The sequence below is a fragment of the Theropithecus gelada genome, chromosome 11, assembly GCF_003255815.1.
Source record: "Theropithecus gelada isolate Dixy chromosome 11, Tgel_1.0, whole genome shotgun sequence".
NCBI lineage: Eukaryota > Metazoa > Chordata > Mammalia > Primates > Cercopithecidae > Theropithecus > Theropithecus gelada.
In genome coordinates this window covers 84,578,617-84,603,171 of record NC_037679.1, presented here as the reverse complement: position 1 = coordinate 84,603,171, position 24,555 = coordinate 84,578,617, and the positions used below count along the sequence as shown (strand labels likewise).

At 43.1% G+C, this 24,555-nt stretch overlaps 1 protein-coding gene across 1 annotated transcript in view; it reads right to left on the bottom strand.

The window, feature by feature from the left end:
• The window catches only part of LOC112634677 (transmembrane protein 132B), a 325,168-nt gene that overhangs the window by 290,091 nt on the left and 10,522 nt on the right, over nt 1-24,555 (bottom strand). The window contains exon 2 of the mRNA XM_025402374.1: nt 11,795-12,686. Coding sequence (XP_025258159.1) covers nt 11,795-12,686 — 892 coding nt within the window. The remainder of the gene's footprint in view (nt 1-11,794; nt 12,687-24,555) is intronic.

The window sequence follows — 24,555 nt, the reverse complement described above, 5'->3', positions numbered from 1 at the left end:
GGTGACCCGGGGGGGGGGGGCTGGCAGGGAGCTAAGACCCGGCCACCCCCCCCCAGCGGGGGCGACAGAGCAAAACCCAAAAAAAAAAAAAAAAAAAAAAAATCATTCCAGCCTCCTAGCATGACTGCAGGGTCTAAGGCCATGGCACATTAAGTGTGGCTTGGTACAAACTAAGTGTTCACTAAGTTACTGGCCACCACCATAATCTAGGTATACTCCAATTTTCCAAAGTTGTGATCTGAGATAAAAGTTATCAGTTCAGGTAAAAATCTACTTTTGTGCACAGGCTCTTCAAGCATCTGAAATTTACACTCACTTCTTACCAGCTTCAATCAGAGCTCACAGACTCCAACACAATTGGGAGAGAAAACAAGGCAGATTTGGGAGTAAGTACATGTTCTTATTAACAGAAACAGGCCCGCTAAATGCAGCAGATAACATCGGAGCCAGTGTCAGCTAAGCACGATGTGCAGGTTACAGTTGGCTTGGGAAACACTCCTGGTCCTCGTTTCCAAGCTCTACCAAAATCTAAGCTCTTAGCTGTTGACTTGATCTGGGCTCCAAGGTTGCAGCTTTCAGAGCATCTGTGTCTCTGTACACTTTCCTCAAGGAAAATCTGAGTTTTATTCGGGAAAAGAGACTAATAAAGCCCGAATTTTTGTTGCCACATGGGGAATGTTCCTCAAATAGGTGGCTGGTTTTTTTAATGTAAAAACTATGCATTAAGATTATTAACCTTTGAAATGGGGGATCATGAGAGAGGCATGAGCTTTGAAGTGGGCTGATCTGGGTTGGGGTCCTGGTTTTGTTACTTTTTGGCTGTGTGACCCTTGGGCAAGAGACTTAGCGTTTCTGAGTCCGTTTCTTCATCTCTAAATGGAGGAACCAGTCATTTCCAGAGCTGTCCTGAGGATGAGTGATGACAACGTACGTAAGAACCTCATGGGAAGCCCTGCATGTGACACGTGCATAGGGGGTGGGAGCCACTGCTGAGGGTGGGCTGGGCAGTGGGCGTGTCCCTGTAGTATGTCCTTGAGGCAGCTTCCAGAATCCACTCAGACGCCACTAAGACTGGCACCAAGCATCACAGTCAAATTGCTCCCAGGCGCTAGGTTTGGTAGCTTCCTTATCTTATTTACTCTTCACAGCCCAAAAGACTGGTGCTATTACTACTCTCGCTGTACGGGAGAGGAAGGCAAGGCTCAGAGAGGTGGAGTGACATGTGCAAGGTCACACAGCCAGTAAGGAGGGGAGTTGAGATTTGACCCCAAGCCTCACTGATTCTAATCACTCGGAAAACTTGCCTCTCGAGAGCTTCCTGGGCATACCAGGTTCTTTGATCATACTGCCCTATCCACATACCCTCTCCTATTTTCCTTTAATTGATCCAAAACCTGCCCATCCTCCACAGCCTCCTCCTCCAGGAGGCCTGCCCTGATTTACCCCCGTGGACTGCACTGATGACCTTTATCTGGCGTCACTTCCTACCCACACCACTTCCTCAGGGACTTACACCATACCTTGCATTGCTACTTTACGCTGCAGGTCAAGAATGGCTGTTTCCTCAAAGCCTTCCAGACCCCCTGAGCACACAGACCACCTTCCTTCATTCCAGCACCAGGCAATAAAAGTTTAACGATGTCCAATGTGATGTCTACTTGCTACCAGTTCACCTCTTTATATCGTCGACTAAAGAAAACAATTAAGTTTTTAAGGAATCAAAATTAGTTTCATGTACAGTCTTATTGAAGACTATAGTCTAGGAGGAGTCTCTTGGAGAGGTTGTTTCAGACTGTTTTGAAACAGTCTTTTACTTTATAACATATACAGATTGTAGAGGTTCAGTATGTGTAAAATTACATCAAGGTTTAGGGAGTAAGTGTAAATCGGGTTATAAAGTTTATCTGGTTATAGATTGCAGAAGTAAAATCCCTTTGTCAGATGTTATCTTACATGTAGGAAAAGACAAGAACTAGGATTATTTATCAACTAAAAAATGTAGTGACTCAGGCAAAAGATGTGGGGGCCATGTGTTCTATTTTGTTTTGTTTTGTTTTGTTTTGCTTTGTTTTGAGATGGAGTCTTGCTCTGTCGCCAGGCTGGAGTACAGTGGCATGATCTCAGCTCACTGCAACCTCCACCTCCTGGGTTCAAGTGATTCTCCTGCCTCAGCCTCCCAAGTAGCTGGGACTACAGGCGCGTGCCACCACACCAAGCTAATTTTTGTATTTTTAATAGAGATGGGGTTTCACCATGTTGGCCAGGATGGTCTCAATCTCTTGACCTCATGATCCGCCTGACTTGGCCTCCCAAAGTGCTGGGATTGCAGGTGTGAGCCACTGTGCCCGGCCCTGTTTTGTTTTTAAAGTATTTTTCCCAAAAGTCATAAGTCATCACAGGGTCAGGAGTTTCGTGAACTTATGCTGGCAAGCAGAAATGACCAAACATGGCTTTTGACATTTGTTACTTTTCTTACAAGTTTTCTCTTTTGGTCATAAATCAACTGTCTAGTGTTTATAAAATCAGTGTTGATTGTCTCGTGTAGTTAGGGAGGCTATTTTTTTAGGAAGCTCATGGTCTTTAGTTGTAACCATAAGGAACGAGCACTGAGCCCAGAGTGTATATTTGTCTATTTATCAGAAAATACTATTCGGAGCATATCTATTTTTTTTACTAATATGATCTGGGTTTTTTTTAACATTGTCTTTTTTGTAGACAATATAACATCTTAACAGGATTGTTATAAGAATATTATAGATTACATATAGTAGTATATATTTAACAGTGCTAAGGTATATTATAGATTGGAAAAAACATAACTAATAAAATTGCAATATATTTGCATAATTTTTATTCATTGTATTGGGTGTAGGAATACATCTGGTTATAGATTATTAAGCACATCTGGTTATAGATTGTAGAAGCATAAACATTCACCCTGTCAGGTATTATCTTATGTGCAGGAAAAGGCAAGGACTAGGATCATTTATCTATTAAGAAATGCAGTGATTCAAGCAAGAGATGAGGGGGCCATGTGCTCGATCCTATTTTGTCTTTAAAGCATCCTTCCGGAGAGCTGCACGTCACTATGGAGTCAGGAGTTTTGTGAAATTATGCTGGCAAGTAGAAATGAGCAAACATGGCTTTTATGTTTGCTACTTTGCCTCACAAAATAAATTCAAATAAGAAGTGATCAGGAAGAGCCAAGATTTTTCCACAATATTCACTTCTAAGTCATTCACTTAGAAATTACTGCATTTGAGACAAGAATCATCAATGGATGCCAAAAGTTATGAGCAAAAGGATGAAGCAAAACAAGATAAATGTGTAATCTCAAGGAATCTTCCCAGGTGTTATTATTACTAACTACAAAGGGGGAAACAGCAACTTTACAGTGGAGAAACTGGGCAGACACCAACTTAACCATCACTGCTGAGAAGACACATCAGGTACCTCCTGATATGGTGCACTGAGGAGGACAGAGCACTTCACTAGTTTCTGGCCAAATATATACATCCTCAATCCAATCATGAGAAAACACCAGACAGACCCAAATTGAGGAACTTTCTCAAAAATAACTGACCAGCAGTCTTTAAAGGTGTTTAAGTCATAGAAAAAAATGAAAAGAAGTGTAAAGAACAGAATGAAGGAGACAATCAAGATATAACAATCCTGTGCTGTGGGGTTCCTGGAGCAGAAAAAGGATACCAGTGGGACCACTGGCAATTTTTAAGAATGTCTGTTAAGTGACAATATACCAACATTAATGTCCTAGTTTTTGTATTTGTATTGTGGTTACATAAGATATTAGCATTAAGGAAAACTGAAGTTTTAGACTTTTCCATAAATCTAAAAGGATTCCAAAATAAAAAGCTAAAAAATTTTAAAATAAGTAAAACAAAATGAAAATGTCTTGCATTCCGTGGTTTCCTTCATGGCTCTTAGCATGGGTTTTAATTTTGTGTATTTCTATTTATTTGTATGTTTGCTGTCTCCTCCCATAGAGAGTGTGAACTTGATTAGGGATGGGAGCATGGGTGCTTGATTTCAAAAGAAAGAAGGAAATTAGAAGGGCAAACCAAAGATACGCCACACATAATAGATGACCACAAAACACTTGTACAATCAAAGACTACTATACAGAGCTGGCAGCCTGCAGGGCACCGGCAGAATGCACCCAACAGAGTTCTGCCTCCAACCCAGGGATGGGGGAGACTGAGGCTAACCAGCCAGTAATGCCTGGGGTGCAACTAAGGCTGCACTGTCTTCTCATGGATAAGAAAGTCAACATCAGCCAGGTTTCCCAGGGCATGACATGGGTCCTGGGTCTGCACATGTTTCTGATACACAGGTGTGGCCTTAAATAACATCAAGTCCTGGAGGAGACAAACATCCCCATCCAGGTCTCCTTTAAGCCTCTGATGACTTTCAGTGGTGACTTAGTATGGCCCTGGCCTCTCCATAGCACATGCTCTTCTTCTTCTACAGAGACCAGGCCACAGGTCCCCGGCCTTCAGCAGTGATGGTGCCTACTTGGAACTCAATGGCATTGTTTTTTGTTGTTGCTGTTTTATGTTAATTTATTTTTATAATACCCTTTCATGTTAACAAGTAATATTGGTTTCCATTTATGGTACCAGGTGTTAGGTTTCCTTTTTAAATGTATTCCTATGAGTTTTAAAATGTGATTTGATTTAAAGAAAAAGAGTAAATAAAAACTGCACAGAAGGCACAGGTACATGATTTAACTTATGAAGGTGGCACATGGTGGTATCTGATATGACCAAAAAAACTCAAAGATGGTGTATGAATTACTCAAGTTTAGAATACACTGACATAGCCCATCGTTTGATTAGAGGTGATGAATCAGTTATCACATTACAGGTAGGAGGAAACTTTTGCCAGAATTGCATCCCCTACGTGTCCTAACTTTCAATATTTATGAAATTGTTATTTATTTACATCAGGAATTCATACAATCTTGACCATTCATTCATCCATTGCCATTGTTCCCTTTATCCGGGAACAATGCCTCAAAATACCTAGGATATATTCATTCATTCAACAAGTATTTATTGAGCACTTACTATGTGGTAGACACTGTTCTAGATCCTTAAGATACATCAAAAGTACAGGAGACAAAGGTCCTTGCCCTTATGGAGATCACTTGCTAGCAGGAAAAAGCAGATAATAAACAATGATATCTTATGTCATTAACACAAATAAAGTAGGTCAAAAAATCAGGACAGGGCAAGGGGCCCAGTGGGGCGGGGGTGCAGAATTAAGTAGGAAGCCGAGGGTGAGTTATTGAAGCCGGTGGGGAGGCCCTGGTTGGGAGCATGCCTAAAGGCCAAAAAGGGGGTGGGCCAGCATGGCTGTTGCTGAGGGAGGGAGAGGAAAAGTCATGGGAGATAACAGGTCCAGACCACGCAGGGCCTTTTAGGCAACATGGCGGCCTGAGCCTTTAACCCAGACAGACTACAGGGGCAAAAATGGAGTCAGGGAGACCTCAAGGGGGCTCCTGTAGATGTCCAGCCCAGAGGGGACGCTGGCTTAGACCTGGGTCATAGTAGTGGAGGTAGATAAGAGTCTATATTTCAGAGGAAGAACTTCAGAAACTGCTGATGACTCAGCTATGGAGTGTCAGAGAATAGGGAGAATCAATCGTGGTTACCAGGTGTTTGGCCTGAACACTCAGAAGGAAGGTAGCTTCCAAGTTAAAGGAAGAGTCTGACCTGACCACAAAGGTGACACTTCATAAATAGTCACTTAAAGCATAAACTGTCCCCACTTAACAGATGGGGAAACTGTGGCACAGAGAAGTTAAGTAATTTTCCCAAAGTCACACAGCTGGAATGTGGCAGAGTCAGGATTCAAACCCAGACAGTCTGGCTTCAGAGTTCACATTCTTAACTACTGGGCTCCACTGTCTAAGAGGCTGAAAGGTTAGCCCAGGAGGCTCTCTGTGTGAGCTGAGAAAACACTATTTTAATAAATCAGAGATAAAGCTTCCCAGGATCTCTCTCAGCCCCAGAGATACTATATTTGGAGAGGGCAGAATTTCATAATATTTCAAACTTTCCTGGAAGTGTAGCAAAGACCTGCCGCAACTCCAGCCTAGCACTTCCCTGCCACCAGCCCCCAGCCCCCAGCCCCTCCAAACCCCACTTTGTGAGCCTTTGCTGAAAGGTTTTTCAAGGCACGAGTGAGATGTACATGCTAATGCTGCACAGGATCTATCTTGGTATTAGAGAATCACCGAGTTAATTTTTGTTCAAACTGGCCCCTCTACATTGCGCAGTCTGAAACAGCAGCATGGCACGTGGAATGCTACACATCTGTTTCTTTTCCATGTGTCTCCAGCTCTAAAATTAGATCTCAGCAAATCTTGCGCACATTCACGCTTTGATCTGGGTCCTCATCTGAGCCAGAATGAAATGTGTCACATTTCATTCATAAGAGACATGATTAAAACAGACAATCAGTTACGTTGGGAAATAACACATTCCCTGAGGCCTAAGAAAAGTATCTTATTTCGAGAGACTGAATATACGAATGGACAATGGCCAGACAGCATATAACAACAAAACTCTGACCTTCCACCTTGCAGCAGCCAGGAAGTCAAACCACGACCTCTGCAGCAATCAGCCTAGAATAGTCAGAATCTGGTCAAAGACTCCCACCTCTTCTCTTTTCTACCTCTGCTTCCAACTCACGGCCAACCAGAGAAAGCCAAATGTGCTCCCAAGCCCATCACACAAAATGTCTGCTTCTAGCTATCCCGCCTCCAGCTCCTCCAGGCCAAAACCCTCCAATCCAAGCACACCTGAAGCTTTCTCATTCCTCTGCCTGCCTTTGAGTCTCTGCCAGTGCAAGTGCTGGTGGCCAACCCCTACTGACACAGTAAGCTCTGGGTAAATATTCCTCTGTTTGTTCTCATTTGGATGGTCTTCATTTATTTCCACAATCTCAGTGCATTTTTCTCTGGCCATCAAATAAAGCCTAATAAGTAATCTAAATGCTGACCCAGAGAGCTTTAATAGTGAATAAAGATCAGTCCCCATCCACACAAGCAGAAGAGCCCAGAAGAGGGGTTTAAAGTGGGGGCTCTCAACTCACACATGCAGGCCTGTACCCCAATTCCACCACTTCCCCAATGCATGACCTCAGACAGGTAACCGCTCAGCTCTCAGAGTCGCAGCTTCCATATCCATAACATGGACGTGACTAGTACTTACCTTGCATGGTGGCTGTGATAACACAGTGAGGGAATGTATAGAAAGGGTAAATGTAGAACCTGGGACAAGTACACATGATAATTTAAAAGTACGAATTAACAGTATCCATTAACGCATATTAATTATAGCATAAAAGAGTACTGGTGTGTCTACAGTGTGCCAGGCACTCTTGTAAGCGCTTTACATGAAGTAACTAATTCACTCCATAATGCCAGCGATAATGGAGGGTGGTTTCACTCCCCGTGATGCACCCACTGGTCACTTCTGACTCCCACAAACACGCACAATGAATTGGCAATGCCTGCCTTTATAGATGAAAATCTAAACTCCCTTTTTAGCACTGCATCCTTTTTTATCCCAGTACTTGAATCAGGGTTTCAAAATTCAAATACCCTCAGGAGCCAGATGGGTGACATATGTGAGTGAAATGGGCCAGGTGTGAGACAAAAGGGAGTGGTAGGGACTGGGGTGAATTAGACAATTTATGATGCATCTAAAGGCGGTGAACTACAACCAGCTAGCTCTAAGTTGCTGAATCTTCAAAATTTTCAAAGAAAATGGTATATAAAACCTCCCAATTGTTAGAGGTTGGTAACTGTCTTAAATATTTTAAAGAATGCCAGGTGGGCTAAATAAGGCACACCTCTGTGGGCGGAATTTGGCTACTGCCACCAGTTTTACAAACTGTTGAGTAGATGTTTTTCCTTGGAGTAAGTACCAAGGCCCCACAGCTAAAGTTTAAACACAGATTTGGGAATTTGGGACCATCCTTTGGCTGAACTGCCTCCTCTGGTCCTCTCCCTCTCCTGTCGCTTTAACTCCAAAGGCCAAGAATCTAAAATCTTAGTGGATTCCCTAAAGGAAGACGCTGCTGGAGGGCTGCAGACTCACCATCCAAATTCCAAAGGCCCCAGGGATGCTATTTCCAGAAGGCTGACAGTTCATTGCTTGATTTTTCAAGACCAAGTCAGAATTAAAGTCCCTTTCAGCTCTAAAATTAACTTCTTGGGGAAAAAAGAAAAATACTTAAGGGGTTTCTACCTACCAAGAAGATAATACTCTGAGGCTTTCTACAGTCTGGATGTTGAGTCCTCTTCTAGTCTCATTCCTAAATGAATCTCCTCTTCCCTAAATTAACCCTCAGCTCTGGCCTGACTGGGCCACACACAGCTGGGGGTGTGGCTGGTGCCCCTCCTTGTCTGTTAGAGGCAGTGAACTGTGGGGATGAAGGTCACAAGCTCTAGGGTCAGATCACAGGGGTTCACACCAACCATTCCCTACCTGTGTGACCCTGGACACGCTACTTAACTTCTCTGTGCCTCAAAAAAAATGGGAATAATAATAGTACTTGCCTCTTTCAGTTGTTTGTGACAGAGTTTAATGAGTTAATTCATGTAACGGACCTACTACATGGGCTGAATCATTCTAAGTCTCAATGAATGTTAGCTAACGCTGTGTATGCCACTGCCTGGCCTGAAATGCCGTTCCCAACCAGACTTTGAGGCTTTGCTGACCACCAGACCATCTGCCCTCCTTTTCTTCTAACTTCACATCCAAAATATTATCTCTACATCAGGAGTAGCAAATAAGTTTAGTCTTATGTGCCAACCCCCCACAGCAGTGATAGGGGTTGCCTGAAGGGGTAGGCTCAACGTCCTCCATGACAGAGGGAGTGCTGAAGTGCTGCAGTTGATTGGTAATGTCCGCCATGGTAGAGGGAGTGCTGAAGTGCTGCAGTTGATTGGTAATGTCTGCCATGGTAGAGGAAGTGCTGAGAGGCAGGGGCAGTGAAGCCATCCCTTGGCCATTCTTGGTCTACAGCAAACATATGGCACCGCCTTATATTAAAAGAATCTCTATGGGGTTGGATTTCAGGCTTCTCTAGTTTCTACGAGAGCCGATAACTGGTTTTAGACCACCCCACCCCTTCCAGTGGAGTGACTAGCACAGGGCTCAGTCCACACCAAGTTTTGAATCAGTAACAGCCAAAGACTAAATCAAGAGGCTCCAAATAGAATCCTGGCTTCTTCCAGGCTACAAAACCCACTTGGGATCTCCCAGAGCTTTGGAATCCTGTTGGTGGGCATCTGAATAAGCACAACTCCAAAAGGGCATGATCATCCTCAGTCAGGATTGGAAGGAGCATGCTGGACTCACAATGAATTCCCCACTTCTCCTTCTTTGTATCTGTAAAGCAAGGTTCGCTTATGTTGGAATTTATACACCCAGTTCCTGAATGAAAGGGAAACAACCACAGGCTAACATTCACTGAGGACTCACAATTTGCCAGGCATTGTTTTAAGAACTTTATTAAATTATTTAATCTTTACCACCACCCCAGGAGATAGATTTTATCACTATCCCTATCATACCAACAGGGAAACTAAGGTCCAGAGACGTTAAGTGACTCGCCCAAGGGCACACAGCAGGTATATGGCAAAGCCACCACTGTCTCCTACTGATATCCATTTTTGTGAGCAAAATTAGGAAAAGACAGGCTTGTCCCCCCAGCACATAGAAGTCCCCTACTTTTAGCGATCCTAAAACCAAATCTTCATCATACAGATAGAGGCTGCTGACTCATTTTAACAAAGAATTATTTACTGCAGAGAAAGAAATTGTCTTAGAAAGCTCTTTAGTATATTTAGAAGTTGGAATTCATTTACAAGGTTTCCACTGATATGTAGCATTCTAGGATTCTGCCTGACACATCATACAGGGCAGGGGTAGGTCAGACTATCATGTGAGAGCCTTAAAAGTCTTCCTGAAGAAGAAACACTTGAACCTCACAGTCTAGAATGCAGAGTTCTAGAACAGTTGTATTTAATCCTGGTTTCACAACAGATTTATTTGGGGGAGCCTTCAGAAAATATAGATGCCAGCAGGATCTTTGTTTTGTTCTGTCAATAGGGGTTGCTAGAGGGAGACTGGCAGGTGGAAGGTGGGAGAAGGAATTTTCTCCTCTTTCCATTGACTTCCTATTTGCTTCTTGTTCTGATGAGTGGCACCCAGCCTTGCTGCTTCATAATAGCAGCTGCAATTCACTTCCATAATAGCACATGAATCCAGTTTGCAGTATTTCCAACTATTGAAGAACCAGTTTTATAACTCCTAGCCCTGGTGACACCAGCACAAGCTGTGCCCTCTTCTCAGGGGTTTTAGTTTCTGCTCTACAGGGTCCCTGCTCCAAGCTCCAAGTTTTTGAAACTTTTAACTTCCCTTATTCTCCCAGCCAAAGGGATGATAGCCACTTTCTGCAGCTGCCTCTTCCCTAGTACCTCAGTAATGCCTTCTTGACTTTTCAATTACCTAGTTAACATTTCTTTGTACATAGCTAATGGTTCTTTATATTAAATTCTTGCTTTTAATATACTTATGCTGTCTCAGTCTCTTGGCTGGCCTTTGTTTCCCCCAATTTTGAACTGTTTCTTTCTCTGCCCCCAAATTCCACTCATCCTTCAAGATCTAGCTCAAAATGAAAAATTCTCCGCCCACTGCAACACACACAACTCTCATCTGTGAATTCCTATAGACTTTACGGTCTCTACTACTCAAGCTTCAACATGATCATATATTGCAGGGGTTGGCAAACCATGACCCCTGGGCTAAATTCAACCTTCTGTTTTTGTAACTAAAGTTTTATTGGAACCCAGCCACACCCATTCATTTATGGCTGCTTGCATGCTGCAACAACAGAGTTGAGTCATCACCAGAGAGACTACATGGCCCATGATGTCTATTTACCATTTGGCCCTTTCCAGAAGTTTTCTGACCCCTGGTCTAGTGTCTTGTGTGGGTCTCTAGTTCATGTTTTCAATCTCTCACTACACTGGATACTGAGAACTGCAGAACTCTCAGCACATGACAACTCCATCCAATCCTCCGCATGAAGAAACTTGATCAAACTCTAAGATGGCTTCTAGCAGCATAAGGCTAGCTCCCTAGGATCACTTTTGCACCTCTTATAATACCTGCTTAAGAAAGCTCAGCATGGCCAGGGAAATTTCATGTTTGTTCCTGCCAATGCACACCTGATGATAGGCCCCGACCTCCCTTTCCTACAGTATTTATGAGAAAGGGTTTACAACTGTAAATATCTGTCTCTTGCAACTAAGAAGCATCTCTCCCAAGCACCTGAGAGCCATTCTTCTGAAACAGAATCATCAGGAAAGACAGGACTTCTGTCTCCCAGCCTCTGTGGGAGGATAAAATCCTAACTTTGATAACTGCCAGCCAGCAGACGCAGCTGGACTCACTGCTTCACACTGCCCAACCCTTTGTACTATGTCGCTTCTCTGGCTCTATGGAGACTCCACTCTTCCTCATCCCTCATCCTTCCTTTAAAACACACAAATCACCTCTGCACAAATTGTAATGAAGCTCAGCTCTTTTACCTACTGTCCATGGTTACTGAATAAAATCTGTTTCACCACTTTAATGACCAGCTGTATTCATTTTTGACATCAGCAAATGATCAACACCCATTTTATTAATTGACAATTCATTGATTACTAACAGTTGGCTTCTGTTCCATCCCACCTGGCAAAGCCTCTTACCTAAGAGTGAACTGGTCTGCCACAGAGCTACTGGTCAGAGAGACCAAAAAGGTGGCTGTGTCCCCTTCCCGGACTAGATTCAGAGGTACCGAGATGACCACATTCTCGTCCAAGCTCACCAGGGACCACTTCAGATCATCTTGGGTTGGGTAGACCACCACACTCCCAATCCTCTCTCGGGCTGGAAACACTTGCTGGGGGCTCTCCAGGCCTGAGTGGATATTGTTCTCCCACTTGCCTTCCTCCTCCAGAGGACACTGGCCAGCCTTGTCGGCTGGGTAGAGCGTGAAGAAGAGCTCCATCGCGGTGCCCCCAAGCAGGGCTGGGATCTCCTCCTCTGGCTCCAGGTCCAGGCCTGAGCTGAACCACTCAGGCAGCAGCTCCAGTTCAGCCACACACAGCCCTGGGGCCCCTTGCAGCCGACAGCTGGCCGCCACTTCCCTGGCCTCAGGGAAAGCAAACATCTTGACACAGGGTAGATCTTCTGTAAGGTCGCTGTCATCCCAGCCCATGCCAGTGACATAAAACAAGGTCTGCACTTTGGGTCTGTTGGAGTAGATGGAGCTGTCGAGGATGTGGGATTTCAATTTCCAGTTGAAGGGAAACTTGTCCATGTTTCCAAAGGCTGTAGATGTCAACAGGAGCTCCTGGGGGATTATCTTCTCCACTGAAAACGGGCCATAGCTGGCATTGATAATAGGGGGTGTCCTGGCTCGGTAGATGAAGAATGGCTCCACCCGGGCCTGCAGACTGGAGTTCCTTGTGAGGTCTTGGTTGGCTTCTTTAAGGAAAAACGACTCCTCTGCATTGGAGATGTGCAAGCTCGTGGGGAGGTAAGCAGGGAGCGAGGAAAACTTCTGCAGGCTATCCACAATCCCTCGACTCTCTGTCACTGCACAAGAAAGGAAAGCAAAAGAATAAAACTGTGTTCTGAGATGTAATGAAATAAATGCAATGCAGTCTCCACCCACCTTCCCAACAAACCACCCACTGGCCACTGTTTCTCCCCCAGGTCTCATCACAGTGAAAGCCCTGTAATTACATAAAGTATGGTCTTCAGGATCTTCCCAAAAATACAGCACAGAGTGGGAAGGAACCCCATTTACCACCGATCCAATAGTCCTGGTGCTGAACAGTTATCTCTCTAAAGGGAAAACACTGCTTCTGCTGTTTGTGCAAAATCATAAACTCAAAAGATCATCGTCATCGTTGTTCATCTACCCCACAGACAAAAGGTTGCGTATCTACCAAGTCTACCAATCAGGCATTGCACCGTTGTATGTGACGTGTTAGTACCTTATTACTTTGATACTCATGCTGCTCTCTATCACTTCTATAAGTGACATCTACGTGGACATGATGACATCGCTATAATTCTTATTGAAAAGAGAGTGAAGCTACCACTCAAGAGTTCCTGCTTCTAGAAAACTCTCCTTCCAAAATACCAACGAGAATGCACACAGGTTACAGGGATGTTCACCACAGCATCATTTAGAATTGCAAACAAACTTAAGAGCATATGTGCTGAGCCTGATGGCTGGATTTGAATCCTGGCTTTGCCACTTCCTAACTGAGCAACCTTGACCAAGTTACTTAGCCTCTCTGTGCCACAAATGTCCTCACATAAAGTAGGACATAAACATGAATTCTACCTTACTGGGTTGCCACAAGGATTAATGAGTTAATAAGTACAAAGCACAACCAGATGTGGTGGCTCACACCTGTAATCCCAGCATGCTGGGAAGCCAAGACGGGTGGGTCACTTGACCCCAAGAGTTCAAAACCAGCCTAAGTAAAACAGTGAGACCCTGTCTCTACAAAAAAAAAAAAAACACACACACAAAAATTATTCAGGCATGGTGGCTCGTGCCTGTAGTCCCAACTACTTGGGAGGCTGAGGCAGGAGGATCTTGAACCCAACAGGCGGAGATTACAGTGAGCTGGGATTGCACCACTTCACTCCAACCCGGGCGACAGAGCAAAACCCTGTCTCAAGAAAAAACAAAATAAAATAAAATAAAGCACTTAGAACAATGCTGGCACACACACAATTACTATTTTAATCCATATTCAATAGGTTGATCAACAGGAAACTAAACATTTTATAGTGGAATAATATGAAACTATCTTAAAAAATGAGGTAGAGCTATATAAACATACTTGAAAAGATGGCCACAATACGACATTAAGGTTAAAAAAAAACAAATTAAGTGTAAAAAAAAATCAAATGTGTCATATGTGATCCTATTTGGTAAAGTTTTAAAATTCTACCTATGTATATATAAATGTATATATTTATGTTGTGTGTCTATAGAACCCAAAGGAGAAAGTTTTTTTGCTTTTTACCATTTACATTTCTACTTTCTTTTAATTTGTTACAACCACATATTATTTTGTTAATTAAAACACACAACACATATACATAAACATGTACACATGAGTACATACGTGTATGTGTGTTTCTTGGCATGTTTCCTTCAAATGGGAAAACACAGACAGCAAAGACCCAACAAGCTTTTTCAAAGTGAAGACAGCCCACCAGGAACCAGGGTCAGCAAATCAGGCCAAGGACAGACAGAGATTTTTTTTTCTTTTGCCCTGAAATGAACCTCCACCACTGGAGTCCGGTTTTCCAACCAGTGCAAGAAGAAATGGAACCTGACCATGGTGCTTAAAATGCAACATCCTAGAGGACGAAACAGCAGAGAAATCCCACTCCATTCACTCTGGCTCCTGGTGACATGTTTTTCTGCAGCCATCACAAATTCTGCAAAATATGCCTTCTGTTGATTTAAACACTTTTTGGCCTGTTTGGGGCTGTCCTTGGCGAGCTTTCCTTTTCTAGAGGGTGACAAAATTGTAATTAGGAGATTGTGAAAAAGATGCAGCCCACGTAGGGGCCGATGCCTCCTTTTTCTAAGAAGGCATTCAGCAAGCAAGTTCTCCTCCAGTGTCATCAACATGGCCAGTCCCTTGTTACATTCATTACTCCAGCAGGGTAATTACTTATTCATTCCTCCAATGACTTATCTAAATGTACTTATTATTCACTTATTATCTTTCCAGCATTGTGGCACATAAAAATATTACAGGGACAATGCAGTCATGATTTCTGCCCCCAAGGAACTAGCGACTATGTTCCGCCAATTGGAATCTCTGGAGGACACAGCTAACATTCAGAAAGCAATTCGGAAATTGGACATTAAGATCCTTAAAAATGCCCATCCCAGGAATTCACCTAGGAATTTGTTCTAAGGAAATAATCAAGAGATCAGGAAGGAGATTAATGTGCAAGTATGCTTATCGCAAGCATGATTTATAACAGCAACACACTGGAAGCAGCCCAAAAACCTGCCATTAGGGAAATGAGTAAGTGATTAAAGCCACACTATGTGTGCAACATTAAACTACCATCAAAACTATGATGTCAACAAATCTTTAGTGTCATGAGAAAACACTTACAATATGTTAATTGAAAACGACCTCAAAAATTCCTTTAAATTATCTCAAATCTATTTAAACACACAATATAGTCCCTTCCATAGTTTAGACCTGAGTTTGCTCCAGAATGATGTCCATACAGGCTTGGCAGGATTTGGATCAAAAGATAAGAGGAGGGAGAAATGATTTGGAAGAATCAGCCTCATCTAAAGGAAAGTTTTAGCTGCTGCCGCCACCAAGGGGCAATCTGTATTTTGACAATGTCAAGCAATGCAGAAGCACTTCTCCAGATGAAATTTAAATTAGTTCTTTTTGTCATTGGTTTATTTCCCCTCTCCAAACCAGGAAGTTAAATTCAGGTGAATTTGCTCATGAATGACTTGGCAACAGGAACGCCGTCAGCAGGGAACATGTGCCTTGTGCAGCATGACAATGGCTTTCAGCTGGGCTAAGCAGGCACACCAGACTTGGAAGTGAGTGGCTTGAATTTCACTTCTCGTAAAATTTAGGAGAAGTCCAAGCTAAGGCTTAAATTCTGACTTATTTACAAATATGGAAAAGGAAATTAAAATAAATGCAAACTTTAATTTGCTCTGTTTTCACTGTAGATTGGTTTATTGTTTTCTTTATCTTTCATGAAGGTATTTTACACCTCTCGAAAATTGATTTACAAGAAATGTAAAGCTGCACCTTCTCTTCTTTATTGTAGCCAAAGCCTCCATTTTATCTGAAATAGCAGTGTAAGGTTTACACTCCTGTCCCACCATAACTCAAGCAAAACGCAATACAAATTTTGTCTGAAACTGTATATGGAAAGCCATAAACGTCAGCTACTAGAGCCTTATTCTATCCTCAAACCAGATTGCAACAAAATATAATATCTGAATTTAGGAGCATTTTATGAAGCCATGGGACTGTGTCCTGAGAAATACACTGAAAAGCTAACACTCTTCCCTTTAATCCCAAAATGTCACATAGTAACACCATTCTTTTTCCCATTGGCAGGTAGAGCATGTGGCCCACGTTCTGAATGTGAAATGAGGCCCTATTCAGTCTGCTGATTTCCTAGAGAGCTATTTACCACTGGACAGAACGAGGTGGGCCCTGAGAGCAGGAAATGAGGAAGGAGTAATGGGGCCCGGCTGAAAAGAACGTCTCATCTCTGCCCTCCTTATGAACCAAGAAGAGAGTCAAGTTCAGGTTCAGAGAGAACACAAGGTGCACCAGACAGATGCTCTGTGGCTAAAGGATGCTCCGACTCAAAACACCAATGGCAGATGGCTCCAAGGAGGCCCTAAAGACAGCCTCAGCAGGAAGAGAGGGGAGGAGATTAATAATATTACTCCTAGAACGAAGCAATTCACAGGGTGCCGGGAATCATGGCAGGGACCCTGTGACCCACATTGAGTGAGTGGATGTCACTGCTGTGCTTAGCACACAAAAAATATTCCTGGACATGGACCTTAGTCAGCACTGGTGGGACATGAATGCCTGAATCCCAAGATGGTAAAACGTGAACCTGCTACAACAAGGGACACACTCAGAAGTCAGTCCCTTTCACTGCTAGTGCCAGTCATGTCTGGGTACTAACTTATCAGTCTTGTGGCTACTGGTGACTCACTTAAGAGTATAGGCCCACGACATTTCTGAGGCTGAGTCTCCTCTAATTCACACAAAACAACTCAGGCATAGAGAGCCAGGTGTGGAAAGCTCTTTCCGGTGGGCCAGGTGGCCAGGTGACCAGGTCACCAGGTCTTTGAAAAATACCAGGAAGAGAAACTCCTTACTGGTCTATCGAAGTGTGGCCCTAACAGCTGATAATTCACTACCACCTGGGTACCACAGGAATAACCACAACCCTTACTGATTTCACGGTGGCGAAGGCCAGGAGCTAGGAGCAGGCCTTTGTCAGTATTAACATTAGTTCAGGTTGGTGCAGTAAATATAATCTCTGGCAGCGGCAGAATGGACTAGAAAATCTTCCATGCTCTCTTCCACCCAGAGTTCTCCCATCTGTTTCCACAGCTCCACTTGGTGCTGTTTTCACATCATTCTCCTTGCCCTTACTTGCACTTGTTGGGGAAGCTCATCACCCACATGTCAGCAGAGAAGACTCCTTCTGGTCTGGATTTCTTAGCCCAGAGAGACCTTCTCTGAGCTGACCAGCAACTTCAGCCATCCCACTCACGACAATGTAGTTCCCTGCATTGTTATAATACAACAATTGTTGTTGTATTATACAACATTGTTATATATATACAACATTGTTATATATTATACAACATTGTTGTATATATACAACATTGTTATGATATAATGCAGGGAACTACATTTCCCAAGCTCCCTTGCTGTCTGCTTCTGCGTGTGTTCAGCCAATCGGAAGCTCTGGTAGAAGACTGGAGGGTAGGAAGAGGGGAGAACCCAGGGTATTTCACACTGTGTCTCTTCCCTGCAGCACTCACTGGCAGAAACTGCATCTCCTCTCTGGTTCTAACCCCCTATAAAACCCCCACCATGGTCCCAGCTCCCTGTAGCAGGTTCTAATGCCTAACCAAGCAGCTTCTGGATTCTCATAACCTAACCTCTTTCCCTTTTCCCTCTAGCCCAAAAGATGACAACAGCTTCCTGCTCCCACTGTTCTTAATTTCTAAGTAACTTTACCAGCCCCAGATGGTACTTTATCATCCCCAATTTGGTTTCTCAGATTTTCCAGGACCTGAGTAACTAATTCCCTTTATTAAATTCCCTCTGTAGAAATAACTAGAGTGATTTCTGTTTTCCTGACTAAAGCGTGACTACTATATCCAGTCACTCACCATTCCGTCCTGTTATATTCCCTCAAAGCAACTATCACCATCTGAAATTAGCCTTTGTATTTTTCCTTGTTCGTTTGTTTACTATCCATTCTTTCTACTAAAATTTAGATACCATGAGAGAGGGGGCTTTGATGTCCAGTTTACTGCACAGTCTCCAGTACCTAGCAGGAGAAATTAAACAGATATTTGCTGAATGAATGTCCATCAATTAAGACTGCATTGGTTTAACGCTTGAGAGAATCAATCTCTCTGTGTTCCTTCTGAGTTTCTGGCTGGCTTCTTCCCAGGGTTGTTAATAGATACTGTTTTTATTAACACAGCATTTGCCCATCACACTATCACTCCATTCATTTCGTCCTAAAATATCACACCACAGTCAGCTGGTCACTAAGCTGGCAGCTATGTTTGCCAACCAAAGAGCTGCAATTCTCAGTAGAAGGAGAAAATATCGCTTAAAGGGAGATACACACCATTTACAGGCCAACACACCTAGGCATATTTGCCAGTCATGCCAGTTGATTATCACAGCAGTTGTAAAATAAGTTGTGTTAGACCCTTTTTAAAAAATTATGAAACTGAGGCACAGAGAAGCAATTTGAACATGGTTAGAATTCAAACCAGCTCTGTCCAATTCCAAAGGCATTCCACTTTCTCGTACTACCTGAGGGCCTACCTGGCCTGGCAGTTCTACAATGAGGCCAAGGAGTTAACCATTTGGAGGTCATCTGAAGGAGCTGAAGCTTAATGCTCACAAGGCCAGGTTCATGGACACAATCCCTGTACACCCAGTGAGGTTTTCATTGCTCCATGGTCACAGGTGATTGTATCTCCCATCCCAGATACCTGTTACCAGCCTGGATTCTCAGGTAGAGCAGGAAAATAGGTACAGCTGACCCAGAGCATCTCAACCCAGCTGCTAGCAAAACAGCCAGTGATCCCCACCTTTAAGACAGTAATAAAGATGGAAAAACATTACTACTATAAACCACCTTACATATCCCAGAGCCTCAGGAGGAACAGCCTATGCAACAATTTGGGCCAAATGCTCTTGGATTAAGGTGGTCATTCATTAATAACAGCTGTGGTGGGGTGATACTATAAATTCCCAGTTTTCTTCTACTCCCAGGTGTACCCCTGTATTGTACCCTGGAGAACAGACCCTTCCACACCTCAGCATTTGAAACACGATTCATTCACTATAGAACCAAAAATGAAAGGTAGCAAATACTTGACTACTGAATTCCAAAGCCACCAGTATAAAAGCAAGATGCAAGAAGTCAGGTGAATCTCCACTTTTCTCAACTACATAAAACACATCATGGCCTGAGAAAGAAGAAGAGACGCTACAGACAGGCAAGCATGAGGCCACCAGTGCCAGCCAGTCATCAGGCAGGAGGCATCAGGCAGGAGTGACGCTTACCTTTTGTCCCAAGATTCTTCCCAACCCTCAAGCTAGGCAGCCCTGCTTGGCCAACCTGGGGCTCACAGGAACAGGAAGCAGATATGAAGCAGAGAGGAAGCAGATGAAAGGCAAGTAGGAAGCCAGCAGGAGCAAACAGGAAGCAGACAGGGAGAGACAGGAAGTGGACAGCGAGAGACATGACACAGACACAGGAATCAGACACAGAACAAAAGGAAGAAACAGGTAGGTGCCTGCTCCCAGCCCCAGCCTTGCAGTCGCCTCTATCTTCCCTTATTGGCAGGGCCTACAAAGGAACAGCTGAACAAGGGTGGATGTGCAGAGACCCACTCCCAGAATCACACACCGGAGAATAGAAGAGCAAGTTTAAAACTTAAGAGCCTATAATGTAATAACTGGCACATCCCATTAACAGAGGAGGAAACTGAGGCACGGGATGAGGGGAGTTAAATTACACAGTAAATGATGGTGGCAGAACACGAATCCTGGAAAACTGGCTCTATGATGTGCACTGCAAACCATCCCTGTACAGCCTCACATTAAAGAAGCTGAAGGAAGGGAGAATTCTTATTCCCAGAATTTCAGGATGATCCATAATTCCTTCTTGGTCCAGAAGGATACATGAAGATCCTAGAGAGGTGTATAAGGTAAAAACCTAAAAAGTGGGAATCTTAGATAAAAAGCCAGAATCCAGAGTGGCTTGTCTCTATCAGAGTCTACAGAATGGCTGTAGGTTTCATGAAAAACACCTAGATATTATAGTTTGCAGAACTACCAACAAAATAGAGAATACAGGCATAACATCAGGTCTGAGGGAGGAAAAGAAGCAACTTAGTTTGGACACATCTGAGTGAAGGTAAAGGGAGACAGCTGAAAATATGCGATCATGGGATTCCAGGGAAGTGGACCCCTAATTTATCTCCCCACAAAAGTAAGCTCCTTTTACACAAAATGCTACATCATCAACTGCTCTGTATTCTCTGAGACAAGGATTCTCAACCCTGGCTGCATGGTGAATACATATATTATACTTAGGCCCTGCCCCCTCAGAATGTCTTTAGATGGTCTCAAGTGGGGCCCGGTATTTTTCTATGTTCACTAAATGATTCAAACAAACAGCAGCAGAAAAAAGTTCATGGACACTACTGAGTACACAATAGATACTTTGTATATAGTCATAAAAATGAATAGTCAGGGCAAGGAGAGCCACCCTTGAGGGGAAGTCTTGGATCATGTGCCAGCAAGTCCATAGAAGGTTAGAGGCAACTTTATAAATTACAACAGCAAAATGATAAAAATATTTTAAAATAAGGGCAAAGGGAAAATAAGAATAGAATCATCATTATCATCATCATCATCAATTATATGTACTAAGCATTTTGCAGGTATTAAAATCATTATCATCAAGTCATCGTTTACTTAATCCTTATAATAGATCAAACATTATTCCAAGCATTTTATAGGTATTAACTATTTTAATTTTGATAATCTTTTGACTATGAGGATTTAGTTTTTACCCCCACTCATAGATGAGAAAACTGAGGCACAGGACATTTACATGACTTGCCTAAGATCATATAGCTAGTAAGTGGTGGAAGTGGAATTTGATCCAGGCAGTCCAGCTCCAGGCAGAGTTCTCACTATTAGCCACTATGTTCTGCTGCCAGAGGAAAGTTCAAGCAAGCAAAATCTACATTGTAAGAGTATAATCAGTGACTAAAGGAAACTGCAAATGTGGCTGTGAATTGCCCACAGCTCTCAAAGCACAAGATTAGGTCACTATTTGGACACTGTCCATAAAATGAAAGCAAGAAGCAAAGCTTTTCCTGGCTCTAAGAGAAGTTCCTCTGGTGAGTGCTCCCAACTGGCCCCTGCAGGGTACCACATCATTCCCACATTACACTGTGAGCTTATGAGAATGCCTCCTATGGTGGGCTCCATGTAAGATGGGCCTATAACAACTATGGACAATGAAGCAAAAGCAGTTTTCCAGAGGGCCCCGCGGTGTGTGCCAAGACCACTGACAGCTTTTGGATAGTCTAGCTTAATAGAAAAAGAAAATCCAAAATGCGATTCTAGAAAACCCGACGTTGTACACTCTCCTCCTGCATGTGCTTTCTTCCCAAACTAGGGAAGGCTTTTAGAAGGAGTCAAGTGGCAGAGCACTTGAGATTATGTTCTGGGGCTACAAATATTTTAGAGAAACAGTTGAAGGCAAATGTGCACAATTTGAAACATAACAAAGAATACCAACCTTTTATTTCCTAATTTCCACCACTGCGTTATGCTGAGAAAGTCCTCCTCCATATCCCAGGATCAAATAGACACTACCTACACTTTTGCTTGGTTTCTGTGCATGGGTATGCACAGATGGGTGCGTCTCTACATTTTTACACTTAATTCTTGAAGCTACCTGAAATCTCTACTGGTGTATAATGTGAAGTGAGAATCTGATAAAGTTGAAAACGAGCATGCACTGAATTCAGCCAGTAGAAAGATTTTATTTGACTTTGCAGTTTGGGTTTATTTTAATTGAATCTGAATGCTTTGTGTCAGGGTGCACACACATTTTTCACTATTCTCCAATTCACTAACACCCACTCACACCTACTCTTTTCATTCATTTCTGGTACGTGCCTCAGCCTTGATCTTAGAAATTGCTTTTCCAAATAGCTAGCCACTTTCCCCAAACTGCGTTTATATAATGTGTCTCTCTGCCAATGATTTCTAATGCTTTCTGATTATTTGTTAAGACCTGATACATGCTCAAGTCTACTTGTGATCTATTTATTTAACTTCTTTGTTGTGTGACTACACTCATACCAATACATTGTAGCTGAAATTAACGTGGATTTACAATACAGTTTATTATGTAGGAGTGTTATGGACTGAATTGTACCTCCTCCCAAATTCATACGTTCAAGTGCTAACCCCTGGCACCTCAGGATGTGACTGTATTTTGGGACAGGGTCTTTCAAGAGGCAATACAGCTAAAATAAGGCCACTGGGGGGACAAATATTTTTATCCCATGCTGTAGCTAGCTCCTCTGTCTTCTCATATTGTGTCCTCAGCATGTAACTTTGCTCCTCCTGGTTGCACAGTGGCTGCTGTATCTCCATCCCTCTCAGGACACAGCACCAACACCCACACTTGGATGCCTGACATTTCTCTGGAGGGTTAATTGTCCTTAGAGAGGAGTTGCCTTTTTGAAGAGTTACTGGGGAGAAGTACCAAGCATTCTGCCTTTTACTGAGGATGGGGGCATTGGAAGGAGGTCTGCCTGGAGTGGGTGTCTCATCTTCAGAATTTAGTTACTCGTCTTGCTTGCAGCCCTTTTCATGCCTGTCCTTGCTCTATTTGCCAACATGGGGCCAAGAGCCCCCAATTCAATAGGACTGGCATCCTCATAGGAAGAGGAAATTCGAACACGGACACACACAGGGAAGACCATGTGGTGGCAGAGGAGGCAGGCAGCCATCTACAAGCCAAGAGAGGCCTCAGAAGAAACCAAACCTGCTGGCACCTTGGTCTTGGACTTCCAGCCTCCAGAATTGTAAGAAAATAAATTTCTGCTGTTTAAGTGGCCCAATATGTGGTACTTTTTTATGGCAGCCCTAGCAAACTCATACAGAGGGATTACTGTTCTTTATCAAAATCCTATTAGCTAGACTTCCCTGCTTTCCATCTTCCGAGTTAACTTTAGAATCACATGGTCAAGTTGCCCATGCCAAAACTCAAATGGACTGTCAGCTGGAGGTGAGGATCTGCACAATGAGAGTGTGGATGCCTTTCAACTTCCTGCCATATTTTTCTATGTATTTTCAAGTTTTCTAGAATGAACATGTGCTGCTTATTCAATCTAAGAGAAATATTGACATTCTTCCTTCAAAAAGAAAGATATGGAATTTAATTTTAAGTAGCAGACTGAGTACACTCATTCCCTCCATCTCCACAGAAACCCAAATGAAATAAAAGCATAAAAGTACAAAAAGGAAAAAACCTATTATCAAGAGAAATGGAGGAAGGATATCTGCAAATAAAATACTTCAACAAATTTAAGAAAGAGAATACGTGGATAAAAGTGTGTTGACGGGCAGGACAGCAGAGGAAACCTTAGACTAGAACATTCTGCATGTGCTGCCAAGGATCAAGAGGTTACTCTGCCCACTGGAGCCCAGAGGGGCTCCGGGCTACCTGCTGGCACGTACAGTGAGGACACCTGTGAAATTGGAGCTGGAAAAAGGAGAGTAACTAGATTCTGTAGATGGGACACCCCCTCCAGGCAGACCTCCTTCCAGTGCCCCCATCCTCAGTAAAAAGCAGAATGCTTCATACTTTTCCCCAGTAGCTCTTCAAAAAGGCAACTCCTCTCTAAGGACATTGAGTTAACCCTTCAGAGAAACGTCAGGCATCCAAGTGTGGGTGTTGGTGCTGCGCCCTGAGAGGGATGGAGATAGGGCAGCCACTGTGCAACCAGGAGGAGCAAAGTTACACGCTGAGGACACAATGCGAGAAGACAGAGAGCTGGTCACAGCATGGGATCAAAGAAAAAACAAGATCAAATCCTATTCGCCTAAGCCACTGTGGCCAGGGTTTCTGTTACTTGCAGCCAAACACAATCCTAAATGATAAGAAAAGAGAAGTACATGGCAGAGTGCCTGGCCCAAAGTAAGTAGGAAATAAATGTGTGTTGAAAGAATAAATGAATAAATGGAATAAAGTTGATACTTTTAATGCAAATAAGTAAAAACAAAATGTGAAAAAGGGAAGAAGGTAGGTAAATTAGCTAAATCCTCATCTTTTATAGAGGGAGCACTGCTGTCTACATTTATTAACTCAAGAAGTCAAGGTAGATGAATAATTATAGAAGTAATCACCAGAAGAACTAAAACCAGAAATGGCTAGATGTGGCAGACTCTGGGGAAGGAAATCAAGGATATAGAGGAAAGGAAGACTATGGCCTTTCTTTCAAAGTTATTCTGTACCATTTTAATTTCACCATCTGCATGCATGATTGAGGATAAGAAGCCTTTGTGTGTATGAGCCCAAACCTAGCCAAACAAGGGAAGACAGCATAGAACAG